The 14,903-nt window shown below is 35.0% G+C and overlaps 1 protein-coding gene across 1 annotated transcript; it reads left to right on the top strand.

Moving 5' to 3' along the window:
• Positions 1–919: 919 nt before the first annotated feature.
• On the top strand, positions 920–4,951 carry LOC114293959 (chlorophyllase-1, chloroplastic). The gene is made up of 2 exons (XM_028238076.2): positions 920–1,280; positions 3,995–4,951. Exons 1-2 carry the CDS (start codon positions 1,023–1,025, stop codon positions 4,637–4,639), a joined length of 903 nt encoding a protein of 300 aa, XP_028093877.2. The 5' UTR covers positions 920–1,022; the 3' UTR covers positions 4,640–4,951.
• Positions 4,952–14,903: the final 9,952 nt, after the last annotated feature.

Raw genomic sequence — 14,903 nt, 5'->3', positions numbered from 1 at the left:
AGCATGCTCTTCAATTATCTTGGAAGATTTAAGTGGATCTTTAGTAGAAATGAGAGAAATCAAGTGTTTTTGGGCTAGGGTTTTGGAAATGAGTGTTAGAGAGAGAGAGAGAGAGAGAGTATGAAAAAGTGAGAAAGAAATGGGAAAAAATCGACTTTTAAGTTGGCTACTCCAAACAGGCCGCTCGAGCGATCTCTTCATCGCTCAATCGGTGAACGCAAGCTTCTAGAAAATTTTTAGGTTTGAAGTGCAAGTACTAGTAACCACGCATCTCTACTCAAGCGATCAAATAACCGCTCAAGCGGTTTTGTTTTACACTCAGTTTGCAAAATAAATACTAGAAACCTTAATTCACTGCTCGAGTGATAATTCCACCGCTCGAGTGAACCTATAATTCAAGATGTTACAATAACTACCTATGAACCGACTAACCTCACATCACATATAACCCCACTAACTCACTAATGCTAAGACTCCTAATTACTAACTAATTAATAATAACTACATAAATAAAAGATAATATAAGCATATCAAAGTGTGCTATTATATACAAATTATAATGTCTGTGGAGTAATTACCACAAATATCATAATCGAATCGTTTTCAGTCATAACCCAAAAAAAAAAAAAAAAAAAAAAAGAACTTATAAGCAAAGATTTTTGAACCAATTAACAAATATCACTATAGGTGATGACCAAATACCACACTAGATAATAATGAAAGACCACAAAAAGTGATAAGTAGATATGTGATACACGTTTTTTTTTATTTCTTTTCTTTCTATCTTATCTTTTTAGTACAAGTCAGACTTTATTCGTTGCTACTTCTTTTTACTATTTTCCTTTTTTTTTCTTTTTTTTTTTTCTTTCTTTTTTGGTGCTCATGGACCAACATCATAACAATGTCTATAAATTGGAGGAGCATCATAAGATGGACAAGACCAAGAAAAGAAGAAGAAAAAAAACCCGTTACTCTCTCACATAGAACTGAATTTTTAGAGAGAGAGAGAGAGAGAGAGAGTGATGGCACTCTTAGTAGAAAGTCCAGTTGTTGTGGGAACAACAAATGTATTTGAAGAGGGAAAGTTGAGTGTGGAAAGCATAACAGTGAATGAATCATCATCATCATCACCACCTAAACCATTGTTAATTGTTACACCAACGTTGGAAGGCACATATCCTGTGCTGTTGTTTTTCCATGGATTCTTGATTCAGAATAAATCCTACGAAGAGATTCTCCAGCATATATCTTCCCATGGATTTATAGTCGTTGCTCCTCAGGTCCCTCTCTCTCTCTCTCGACACTACAACATTATTTTAGTTTGGTGACATTTGAAAGTACCACAAAACTATTGATTTAATGACATTTTTTAGTCTTGTGGCATTTTGAACAAGTGCCATTTGTATCCGTGCCACGGTAGATACTAGTGTCACGGTAGATACTTGCAAGTGTCACTACACCATCATGGCTAAAAACTTTCAATGACATTTTGATGTCATGGTAGATATTATTTGTGGCACTATCAAGCGCCATTAAAAAAAGAGTTAGTGACACTTATAAGTTTTAGTACACCATCAAAACTAAAACCTTTCAGTGACGCTTTAATGTCATGGTAGGCACTATTCGTGACGATAATTCGTTGTAGAACAATTTGATTCGCTCTTGCGGAGACTCGAACCGCCAACCTCCCGCACCATAAACCTTATACACCACACTCTTCCCACTACACCTCTATAGCACCACATGATTATGCAACATATATTATTTATATATAGTACATACATCCATATTAATATAAAAGTATATGTTTAAACATAATTATTTTATTGAACGTAATTTATGTAAAATAAACTATTTGCTAGCAAAATAAAAAAAAAAGATCACTTTTAGTGACTAAAAATATTATTTAGTCGCCAATTCTATACTTTTGGCTACTAATTATTTTTTAGTTGCTAAAAAACTTAACTTTTGCCTACCAAAATCGGATTTGGTCGCCGAAGATGCACTTTCAGCTACCAAAATTTTGGTCGCCAAAAAATTTAATTCCTGTCTTGGGATTTTAGTTCTCCCGCACTAAAAATGACCACTTTTGGCGACTAAACTTATTTTTTAGTCGCCAATTGTAGACTTTTGGCTACTAAAATTTTTTTTGGCACCAAAAAGCTTTACTTTTGGCTACTAAAATTTTTTTAGTCGATAAAACCCATATAATCAGTGACCAAACTTATTTCTAGTCGCCAATTGTAGACTTTTGGCTACTAAATTTTTTTAGTCGCCAAAAAGCTTTACTTTGGGCTACTAAAAATTTTTTAGTCACTAAAACCCATATAATCAGCGACCAAACTTAGTTTTAGTCGCCAATTGTAGACTTTTGGCTACTAAAATTGTTTAGTCGCCAAAAAGCTTTACTTTTGGCAACAAATGCTATTTTGGTCGCTGAAAGCTATACTTTCAGCGGCCAAATTTTTTTTGGTCAGGAAATTTAGTCGCCGAATTTGCTTTTTTCTGTAGTGTATATTGAGTTTAATTTATTTATTTTTAATCATTTACTGCATTTTAAAAATTTAGAAAATATATTGGCATTTTTTATTTTTTCAAAAATGCCATTATAAGCTTGGAAAGTTTTTGGCTTAGTGGCATTTCTCAAAATGCTATAAAATATTTGTTTATGACACTTTTCACCTAAGTGCCATAAAAAGTAATTTGCACCTACCTAGTATCCTGACATTTTTTTAAAAATGTCATTGCGACTAAAGTTTAGTGGCATCTGTTGGTAAATGTCACGAACATAATTTTTTGTGTCATTATTTTATAAAATGCCATAAAATTGATATGACATTTCTTTATTGAAATGCCACTAGAGCCTTATATGTTTGTGGTTCTGTGGCATTTTTCTAAAACATTTAATGCCAATTTTTATTTTTGTGGCATTTTCTAAAAACATGCCACTAGTGTAGTGTCACTAAAGTATAAATTTGTTGTAGTGACATTTTTGTTGTAGTGAAGTGACACTTTTTTTAATTGAAATGCCACTAGAGCCTTGTATGTTTGTGGCTCTATGACATTTTTCTAAAAAATGGCACCAAATATTCTTTTTGTGACATTTTTTAAGAATATGCCACTAGTATGGTGTCACTAAAATGTGTTTTTGTAGTAGTGCAAATAAAATTATTATTTTGATTACAATTTTGAAAATACCTTCCCTATTAATCTTTAGGAAAAATTACATTAATAGTCCATACATTTTGCTTATTGTGTCATTTTTGTCCTTAGATTTTTTATTAACTTAATTTTGATCGTTAAATTTGAATTTTGTATCAATTTAGTTTAATTGATAACTCCATTTAAAATTTTTGATGGAAAAAAAAATCACTGAGCTTGTTGAATTTAACTCATCAAGCTGATCAAGTTTATAAATTTGCCCTTGAAAACATAACACACGGTGAGCATGTGTGCAATTTTCATAAAGATTTCTCAGAGGCATAAGTAGATCAAATTGAGATAAAATTATAAATTCAGAGTTACAATTAAGCTAATTAAAATTGAAGAGATCAAAATGACACAAAAGCAAAAGTATAGAAATTACCTGTATAATTTGCTCTAATCTTTATCTATGTACGTCCCTGATAGAATCCTATGGTGTGTAACCATTTAGATGTGCATACCATATGCACACTACCACAAAAATATGTAATTTTATCATAAAATTTCATAACATCAACCACAAAATGTTTAATCTAACCACAATTTAGTATAATAAAATGTCTAAAATTTTGTGATTGATGTTGCAAAAGTTCATGGCTTGATTATGATATTTTTTGTTATGCTACTTTAGGATCACATTACGTATTTTGTAATTGATGTTACGAAATTGTGTGATCAAGTTACATATTTTGTGGTAGGGTGCATTTCCCTGTCCCTAAGTACGCATGCATGCCTATACCTCTGTGTGTTTCATCTCAACCAATTAACTTCATCAAATGGTGTTTTTCAGTTGTACACCTTCATTTCTTCTGGGACTGAGGAAGTTGATTCTGCTGCAGAAGTCACAAACTGGTTATCCGCAGGCCTTCAATCCACACTGCCTAAAAATGTTCAAGCAAATCTCCTCAAACTAGCCCTTTCCGGCCATAGCCGAGGTGGAAAAGCCGCATTTGCCCTTGCACTAGGCCATGCCGAAACCCAACCAACTCTAAAATTTTCGGCTTTAATAGGACTTGACCCCGTTGCAGGTTCAAGCATAAAAGGCCAAATCGACCCCAAAATTCTCACTTTCGTTCCTCGTTCTTTCGATTTATCAATCCCCATCGCCGTGATTGGCACCGGGAAGTCACCAGCGTGTGCCCCGGATGGAGTGAACCATTGTGAGTTCTTCACGGAATCCAAACCACCATGCTACTATTTTTATGCCAAGGACTATGGTCATGTGGACATGTTGGATGACCCAAATATTATTTTACGTCTTGCTTGTTCGGGTGGGAAGGGCGATATGGACCCATTTAAGAAATGTGTGGGAGGGATTTTTGTGGCATTTTTAAGGGCTTGTTTGGATGGTGAGAATGAAGATCTGAAATCGATTGGGGATGAACCTGGTGTTGCTCCTGTTACGCTTGATCCAGTTATCTACATTGAAGCATAAGATCCTATCCTTCATGTTTAAAAATCGAGTTAAATAAATGAATTGTTGTTCCCTTATCTAATAATAATAATGAATAATTGTCCTTTTTAATGAATGAATTGTGTACCTAGGTTGAGTACCAATAAATTCCTAAGGCAGTGTCATTTTGGGTTGCCTTGTCTTGTTTGTAAGGTTGTGGTGTTTGTAAGGTTGTGGTCTTCTTTGATGTGTTTTGTGTCTTACTAGACGTGTCTTTGAGTTTTATGTATTTTGCTTCTATAATAATCACTCTGGAAAAAATAATAATTGTCCTAGTCTGATAATTGTGCTCAACATAGTAGCATTCCTTCTATCCATATATGTGACAGTTTAAATCATGTTTTATGTTTATCATAAATCCATATAGATTTGGGGTCTAGAATTTCTTTACAATCACTGCTACAAAATCATAAGTAAATCACACTTTTTATGTGTGATTATATTATTTAATCACATGTTTTAAATTTTGTATATTTGGGAGTGTGACTAAAAAAGATCATTTTTAATCACACATTTTGGGTGTCATTAAAATATTACATCACACTTTTTACGTGTGATAGTAAACATTTAGATCGCACTTTTTATGTGTGATGTATAACTAATTAAATCCATGACAATATATATTTAGATCACATATTTTAAGCGTGATTAATATCTAATAAAACATATGATTAATAATGAGATAATAAAACATGTTATATGCATTTCTCATCACAGTTAGTACGTGTGATTAAAAAAATGGTTCGGCATATTTGAAAAATAATCAATATTATTTTTGTAGGCATTTAAAGAATGTAGTACACACTATATACTATCATTTGAATCACAACCACATCGAATGAAATAACGTCATATATATCATATATGAAAGTTGAATGTTCAAAAATATATACAAATGAATTAATAAAAAAAAAATTGCTGTGATTATATAGATTAAAAAAATGACAAAAATTTGAACCACAAAATCGTTGAATTGTTTGACCATATTTTGCATCTCTCCAAGCAATTTTTGTCCTAAAAAATAAAAACATAAATTTATTCAGAGGCAAATTTGCCTATTCTTTAGAAATAGGGTAAATTATAATTTAACCCCCTGTAGTTTACTCCAAAAACACGGAACCCCCTTATAGTTTCATTTGTAACACTTAAACCCCTAAATTTTATACCATGTTGTAATTTTTGACGGAGGTAACAGAAGTGCACAAAACGATGTCGTTTTGTGTACCGCCTGATAAAAAATAAAATAAAATAAAATAAAAACAAGAAAGGAAGAGAGAGAGAGAGAGAGAGAGAGAGAGAGATTGCAACCATACCCAGTTCTTTCCCAGCTCAACAATGGCTTCGCTACAATGGCTTTTTGAAACTCCTTAACTGCATTATCATCATCACCCATGGCATGCAAAGCAGAAGCCAAATCACAATGTGCATCGGCATAGTCATCTTTCAAGTAAATAGCCTCTTCTAAGGCTTTCACAGCAGCTTTATATTCACCTACTCCAAAAAGAGCACTACCCAAAAGTTTCAAAGCCCTAAAATGAGTTGGACAAAGAATTGCAGCCTCTCTATAATGCTCACAAGCACTAATAACCATACCTTCACCTTCGAATGAAATTCCCAAATTGACATGAATTTGGGGAAGCAAATAAGACCACTGGTTTCCACTTGCCTCGGCTGCCTCTAATGCCAAAAGAAACTCTTCTTTTGCCTCACTATGTCTTCCAAGGACATACAAGCAATTCCCAGCTCTAAAATGTGGTCTCACATCAGTGGGTTGGAGTTCACAAGCTCTCTTGAAACTCACCAAAGCTTCTTTATACAACTGGTGCTCATACAAAACCTTACCAATGGCCATGTGCCCATCAAAAGCCTCTTCTCTAGACCTTGCTCCATCAGCTCTTGATCTCAAAACACCCAATTCTTTAACAAACAGGGCATAATTATGTCCAGACTCTTCCTAGAAAACCCTTTTATCAGAAATCTCTGAGGATGGACCCAATTCTCTAGACCATCCAGGGTCCGAATACACATCCGAATTATCCCCTTTCAATTTCCCATCCTTGGCTTGCTTCGCCTTCAATCTCTTGATTAGAATCTCCAAATCGTCCACCAATTTCCACGTATCGTCGAACACAATGCCGTGATTCGGCGGCGCAGCCCACGCAGCGGTCCTCTGCTTCTTGTGCGGCTCCACCACCCTCTCGTCAGTGATCGAAGACGATGAAGCTTCTTCCGACGCCGCAGAGACTCCATTGCCGCCATTGTAGAGAAGCAATTGTTGAGCTGAGAAAGAACTGGGTTTGGTTGCAATCTCTCTTTCTCTCTCTCTCTCTCTCTCTTTTCTTTTCTTGTTTTTTTCTTTTTTTATTTTTTATTTTTTATCAGGCGATACACAAAACGACGTCGTTTTGTGCACTTGTGTTACGTCCGTCAAAAATTACAACATGGTATAAAGTCTAAGGGTTTAAGTGTTACAAATGAAACTATAAGGGGGTTCCGTGTTTTTGGGGTAAACCACAGGGGGTTAAATTATAATTTACCCTTAGAAATGATTTTGTGTTAAAGAAAAAATAAAGGCAAGAAATTCACAAAATGTGTGTTTGGATCAAAATACTTGAGATAATGTGATTATTATGTTTTATACACTTTGACTACAAAAGAAATTCTAGGTAGTGGCACATGTGAAAGAAGAATAAAATTGGATAGTCAGCGTATTTTTTGCTACTTTTTTTTTTATTAGTAAAAGAGAATTTATTGATGAGAAAAAGTTATACAAGATAAAATTTTGAATTTAGATTGCATCATTGTCAAAGCCACACATCCCAACTATGTTGGCATCCATGGCAAGACCAATCATGTGCACAATCCAAAACAATAGCAGAAAATTGGTAAGGTTCCAATTCAATAACAGACAAGCCTCAAGTCAAACAAGCTATAAACAAGCACAAAAACAAAGGCTACCCAAGCTCATCATACATAACATCTCAGCCACCCCCTCCAATGCAGGAAATGCCAGTGGTGGTGCTGTTTTTATTAAATTGGTGTTTGGGCTGCTTAGTGATGTGGAGGTTGTCTGTTGTTGTTTGTTTCTTTTTGTTGGTTCCTCATCAACTTTGAGATATGTGCTACCAAGTGATTGTGTATTCTTCTAGTGCCAACCTCATTGAAATCTTGAAGTGATTGTGTATTCCTTACCAACTAAAGAAATTGTTTATTAGCATTTTAAAGATTGAAAGTTATATCATACTTACATGTTGGATTTCAACTCATATTCTTTAGGACGAAATTAATCCATTCAACTTGCACTTCATCAAGTTCAGTTTCTGTTAAGTCTTTTTTCCGTTGAACTGCAAGAGGTTATTTAGAAACAATTAAATAATGAAAAGATGTACAAAGTATCATGAATATAATATAGTAATAAAAGTTAGAATTTATCTCACACTGTGTTTTCTTAGGTTGCTTTGATCTCTAATGAGGTCTTTCATATACCTCATTAGATAAAATCCACATTCCACATTTGTGGGTTGTTGCAGGGCCTACATGAAAGCATTTTTATTATTATTAGAAACTACATATAAAGTGTTATGATCAAGCTGAACAACCATTAGCATAAATATAAGTATGATAAAATTAGAGAAAATGATATTGATTACCTGAACTACTTTCCAAACTGGATTGATCCTCCTCCTTTGGGTAGTTTTATAAATTTTCAAAGCACTTTACAAAAGAAACAATCGTCAACTAACATAGTGAGCAATAGTCAAATAACCAAAAACAATCGTCAAATATGCCATGTAGAAAAGTCTCTGAACACTCTTCTAAGAAACCAGTCCTCTCCACAAATCAACCCATCGGGGTAATTTAAAAATTGTAGCAATAACCAACAAACTACTAATAAACAGTAACAAAATAAGGTGATCACAACAAGAAGGATCATGCTTAACCTTACCTATCATAAGTAAGTTGGTCATCCTTCATGTTTTGACAAAAGAATATATTCTAGCTTGGAAATTTGTCCAACTACTATTTTTGTTGAGTAAAAATGAACTATCTTAAAGGGGGCAATTTAGTAAGTGGCAAGACATTCAACCTCTTCCCTTACAGTCAACAAATTATTACAAAAACAAATCATCCAATTAGGTACCACAATCGCTTCTAAAGTGCTTTATGCTAGGCTAATTTTTATTTAGTGTTTCTTAATTAATTTTCTTGACCAGCTGTATTTATTCCATTATTAATGCAACATTTACCCTGTATATAAAAATAATAATGCTGTTCAATTTTTATTCTTGGCAATCCCGTTTGACAAAACTCCTTTCAGTTGTAATTGTATTCGATCTTTTGTTTCAATGAGGCTATGAGTTTTAGATGCGAATCCAATCCGAATTGTACTTATGCAGAGAAGTTTGTGATCTTAATCCTATCATGTTTGCCACTTCACTGACTATGTCGGGGATCGGCTCGTGGGGGTCTAGGGGAGCAACGCCCCTTGGTGGGTTCAGGGCAGCGCCCAGGCGGTGTCGAGGGGCAATGCTCCTAAAGAAAAAAAGAAAAAGTGCAGTCGAAGTTGTTTTTCTGCTGGAGTGGCCATTCCTGCTCTCGAACAGAGATCGCGTCCTTTCAGAAGTTTCACTAGCCTGCAAAAATACTGGGAGTTGTTTTTTTCAGTTCAAGCAGCCTTTCCTGTGCTCAAGCGTAGACCCTTGTACTAAAACACGCGTTTTAGTCAGTCCGCTTAAGCGGTATTCTTGCACTCGAACGGAGATCGTGTATCTGTTTGTTATAAAAGCTGCAGTTCAGTCAAGTTTTAAGGGACGACTTCCGGATTTTCTTCTTGGTTATTAAGGTTTTCTTCTGGAGCTTATTTGCTTGTTTCCTTTGATATCTGTGAGAGTTTAATCATGAATTGAGTGGATTATATCAAAGGCTTTGTTTAGTTTGTTTTATTCACAAAATTGAAAGTTGTTGTTTGGTGGATTTTAGAAAATTTGGGCATGAAGCTTTGATGGATTCCTACGTGGATCATCGTCGTGGATTCGACATCGGCATTGTGGATTCAACGTCAGGCAAAACAATTCGAAGGTGAAAACGGGGCTGGAAAAGGCACATAGGGGTCAGTTTGATTCAGACGTAGATTCGCTAAGTAATTGAGAGTACACTTGTATAATTCTTTTGTGTCTTCTTAGTAGGTTGTTTTGTGACTTTTGCCCGTGATTTTTTTTATCACAATTGGAGGCGCTTCAATTGTGGTTTTTTCACGTAAAATCGTTGTGTTGATTTGTCTTTGATTGTTTAATTGGAATTGTTATTTATTGGTTAAAATTGACACATAATCACAATCTCTGAAATTTTAGATTTTTCAAATACATATACCGATTATATTATCAACCATTCCACAATACCCATGAACACTAACTAGGGAATGAGTCTATTTTTGTCTTATGGTTGAAAGGAAGGGGTAAAACAAGTTTGATTCTGGGTAGAGTAAGTTTGAATCAAACCTAGATTCCCATAAGCTTGAATCAAACCTAGGATTGAAATTGCATCACACAATTCACAAAAGAACTTCAACAGCTTTTCGAAGTATCTAACATATTGAATTAATTACATTGGTATTTACAAGCTATAGAGTCTCCTACTCCAACTAGAATAAGAATTCTTAAATAGAAAACTTGTAAAAGAATTACATTGGTATTTACAAGCCATAGAGGCTCCTGCAATTTTGTTGCTAATCCAATTGTCAAAAACCCATCTCCAATTTAGATAGAAAGAAGATGAGTGTAACAACCCCGACCCATGATTAACCGTTAAACCATGATTAAGTATACTTAATGAGTAATCAAGATGAAATTCTGAATTAATTGCATGCGTGTTACGTTATTTGTATTTATATCCATCTATCGTAGGAGTATCTATTCATTTTTCCATTTGGTTTTGTGAATTAAAGGCCTTATCGGCATCCAATCACGAAAATGACTTGGTAGATGTGCTATGTGAAATTTTTAGAATTTTACGATAGGTTCAATTAAAATTCAATTTGGAATCAAATAATTAGATTAATATTGATTAGGCTAAACTAGACTAATTAGTAGAGCCTATCTCAGGCTAAAGGTAAGCCTTAGATTACCTTTTTCACTCTCATTATCACCTCCTTAAGAGCAAAAACATGAGAGAGAGAGAGAGAGAGAGAGAGAGAGAGGGAGGGAGATTGGGATCAAAGCTTGAGAAGGGTGAATTACTAGGAAATTGAAAGGAGTTGGCTACGAAGCTTAAAGTTTGAGCAATCTAGAGCCTACTTAAAGAGTTTAGGTAAGGATTCAAGCCCTTAAATTGTGTAATTAAGACTTAAAACATGGATTCTAGAGGATGAAGTAAAGCTATGTATGAGAATTGAACTAATCAAAGGAAAGTAAGTCATGTCATATATGCATGCACAATTAATCATGTTATGAGGTTGTTTTCAAGAATTTACACATGCATGTGTTCATTCTCGCATGATTTCGACAATTGTTCTCATTGCGCATCCTTTGACTCCATTTAATCATGTTTTGAAAGGTTGAAAGTCATGTAAATTCATGCATGTATTGTTTTCAAAAGTTAAGTTTTATTTTGCACAATTGGCAACACTTTTGGGCTTGATTTTGCGAAATGATTTTGGATTCATGACATTTGATAAGTTTATATTTGTTTCCTTAAGTTTTTGGCCCAAACGATCATGAATTTCAGCTTTGAATTCGAGTTTGGAAACTTGGAGGTGAATCTGGAAATTCTAGAGTTCGACATCGCCGTTCGAGCAACAGATCCTGCGCTCGAGCGACCACTTTGCACTTCCGCTCGAGCATAAATTGCATGCTCCCAGAAGTTGACACGTTTTACAGAACACTCGAGCAACAAGAGTTGCGCTCGAGTGAATACTTTGGTCTTACGCTCGAGCGACCATCGAGCGGCCATCGAGTAGAGAATCCACACAACCGGTACTTTTACAGATGGTTGCAGACCGCTCGAGCGACCAATGTTATGCTCGAGTGACCACTCTGGAACCTCTGCTCGAGCGAGGCCTCTGTTTCAGCATATTTGCCTATGTGTTTTCAAGTACATTTCAGTATCCTTATTGCATCCTAGGCATTCCTAAGCCCTAGTTAAAACATAATAATGAGGATAAGAAGTAGAAACACACCTAAAGAAGAAAGAACTCAGTTAATAATTTTGGGCGTGTAATTCACTATGTATTCGTTCTGTATATATGTAGGTCACGCACCGCAAGTTACCTGATTTGCCTGCCCTGTTGTTCACTTTGGAGCATCTGTGAGTAATAACTTAATAAAGTTATGTTATTTATTTTCTATATGATGCAATAAGATATGTTTTATGGAACAATTACGTTTTGTACAATGAATGATGGTCTAAATATTGAAAAGTATTCATGGCAACAATTCCATTACTCAAGTATGTTATCTGTACCTGGTATTGGAGGTTCCTGTATGGAACTGACAAGTATATTATCTATTTCCAGTACTGGAGGTTCCTCTATGGAACTGATGAGTATGTTATCGGTTCCCAGTACTGGAGGTTCTTTCATGGAACTGACAAGTGTGTTACATGTTCCCAATACCAGAGGTTCTTTTATAGAACTGACAAGTATGACCCTTAATGCTCTATATTTGATCTGTTAGTGCTAATGGATGTACCCCATATAAACAAGCATGAATTTTGATTTCCATATACGATTCAAATAGGATTATGAATATGAATTTGTTTCTATTTTCTGAATCTGTTGGGACATCATTCATTTAACCCTTTACTTTGTTATTATCCCATTGGCTTCCGCTCACTATTTATATTATGTATGTAGGTGAATAAGCATGTAACCAAGCCTATGCTGCTGCTTAAAGAGTTTTGGATCAGCCAACCACCGTGCCTCCCAGGGAGGTTCCCGTTTAAGAAGACAATTTTTGTGAGCCATGCTTAGAATTGTCTTGTGAAGAACGTTTTGTTTTGTTTTTGTTCATCCGCACACCTTGTGCGGTGCTGCAAGACTTATGTGGATTTAACGTCATATATGTATATATATTTTATACAAGTTTTAAATTTTTGTCCCATGTATGTCAGCACAGCTCATTGAACTGCATATGTATATATATATTTGCTTCCGCAACCCCTCACTATATGTCATTTTATTTAGAGGCCTTTGGTAATCTAAGTATTACTAGCCGGTTACGATACTAAACCTATAGGGGCGAGTTTAGGTCGTGACAATGAGCTAAAAATATATCAATAATTTTAAAGAAATGCAGCCATACGTACCACTTCCTCACATCCCAAATTTGTCTAATTTCTAGTTTGGCTAAAAGACGGTCAACTTTGTGACTCAACCAAAATAAATAGTGGGGACAAGGTTTGTGGAAAAGGGAAGAAACAACTTGAGGAAAAACAAGACACAAAATCTCTATGTCTATATATGTGTTTTTTCCATTCCACCCTGGATGAGGTGTAAGATTAGAGCAGCATCCAAAGTTATGTTCTGGATAAGCTTGCTGCTCACTGAGACTCTGTATAAACAAATGTTGAAGGCAGGGAAACAACAAATCAAGAAAACAAAACAAAATTAATCAGAATACAACCTTTGGTAAAACATTTAGTATTAATCATAAAAAAACATACTTCAATACAAGTGTCCATCAATCAAAAAAGAAATATATATTTATATATATACAAAATGCTTCTAAAACATTCAATTACAATAAAAACTTAATCCACACAGATGATAATATTTCGGATATGTTGACAAAGACTTTGTCGAGGGACAAACATTTGAAGTGTCGAACTTTGGCAAGTATGGTTGATGTCTCCGCCTAAGTCGGTAGGTGGAGAATTGTTGGGTATACCTCCTCATTGGAGTGTGGGACCCAATTGATTTATTAAAAGAGTTTTAATTTGGCTTGGTTTAGTATAATATATTTTTATATATTATATTTGTGGAGACCCAATCTAATTTGGTAACAATTAGGATTTGATTACAAAACCCTAGATTCGCAATATATATATATATATATTGTTTTGGGTGTGCCATAAGTGAAGTGGTAGTAGTGGCCTAATTAATTTGTTTACCCCAGAGGTGAAGTGTGTGCAGCAGCCATACTATTACATTGATTCGGTAACAGTGCCGAAGATTTACATATTGGTTCAATTTTGGTTTTTTGAAGCTTGGTTTGGGGCATCTTTGGTTAGTGTTGGTTCGTTATTTTGGATCTTCTACAACTTTGGTTCTGAAGATTTTGGTTTATCTATTTGGTGAGGTCTTTCCTCTTATTTATTTGTGATTATTTGGAATTCACCTAAGGGTGATTTTGTGAGACCATTAGTGTCTCGTTTGTAATCGTTTGGAACTTATTTGGTTGATAGTGGAATCAGATTTCGATCCCGTGAACGTACCTCACATTGAGGGAATCACGTAAAAATTCTTGTGTTACCTTTGATTTAATTTTTCCGCATTAGTTTTTATTCCCATTGATTGATTTACTTGTGGGGAATCACATATTTTCCCTAACAACTGGTATCAGAGCTTACGGTTTATTTGGGTTTATTTATTTGTGTAAATCAATGGAGGGGAATGTGGGTCGTATGTCTAGCTTCAATGGAAGCAATTGGGTAACTGGAAAAACTAAAATGGAGGACCTATTATTTTGTAAAGATTTGTATGGACCCATTGAGGGTGCTAGTGGCAAACCCGAGGGTATGAAAAATGATGAATGGAATAGGCTTAATCGAAAAGCCGTTGGTGTTATCCGTCAATGGATTGATGACAGTGTGTTTCATCATGTTACTACTGAAACTTCAACACATGATTTATGGAAAAAATTAGAGGGTCTTTATGATAGGAAATCAGCCACAAATAAAGCCTTTCTGTTTCGTAAGTTGGTTAATTTAAAATATAAAAAGGGCAGCCCTATTCCGGAACATCTGAATGAAATAAAGAGTATTGTTAACCAACTTGCTTCTATGAAAATTGTTTTTGATGATGAGTTGCAGGCTTTGATGCTACTTAGTTCTTTGCCTGAAAGTTGGGAGACTTTGGTTGTGACCGTCAGTAATTCGGCGCCCGATGGAGTTGTCACAATGGGCCAAGTCACTAGTAGCCTGTTGAATGAAGAAACTAGAAGAAAATCAGCAGGTTCCTCTCATTCAAAAGCATTTGTTGTAAGAGGCCGAAGCAAAACAAGTGGGAGGAGTAAAACTCCTCATGGTCGTA

The sequence above is a fragment of the Camellia sinensis genome, chromosome 7 (assembly GCF_055761805.1).
Source record: "Camellia sinensis isolate YWXY chromosome 7, ASM5576180v1, whole genome shotgun sequence".
Lineage (NCBI taxonomy): Eukaryota > Viridiplantae > Streptophyta > Magnoliopsida > Ericales > Theaceae > Camellia > Camellia sinensis.
The sequence above is the reverse complement of the archived record's forward strand: the minus strand, read 5'-3'. Positions and strand labels throughout refer to the sequence as shown.

Coding starts and splice junctions, on each gene's coding strand:
- LOC114293959 (XM_028238076.2), top strand. CDS start 1,023: ATGGCACTCTTAGTAGAAAGTCCAGTTGTTGTGGGAACAACAAATGTA. Junction 1,281..3,994: donor TTATAGTCGTTGCTCCTCAG/GTCCCTCTCTCT, acceptor GGTGTTTTTCAG/TTGTACACCTTCATTTCTTC.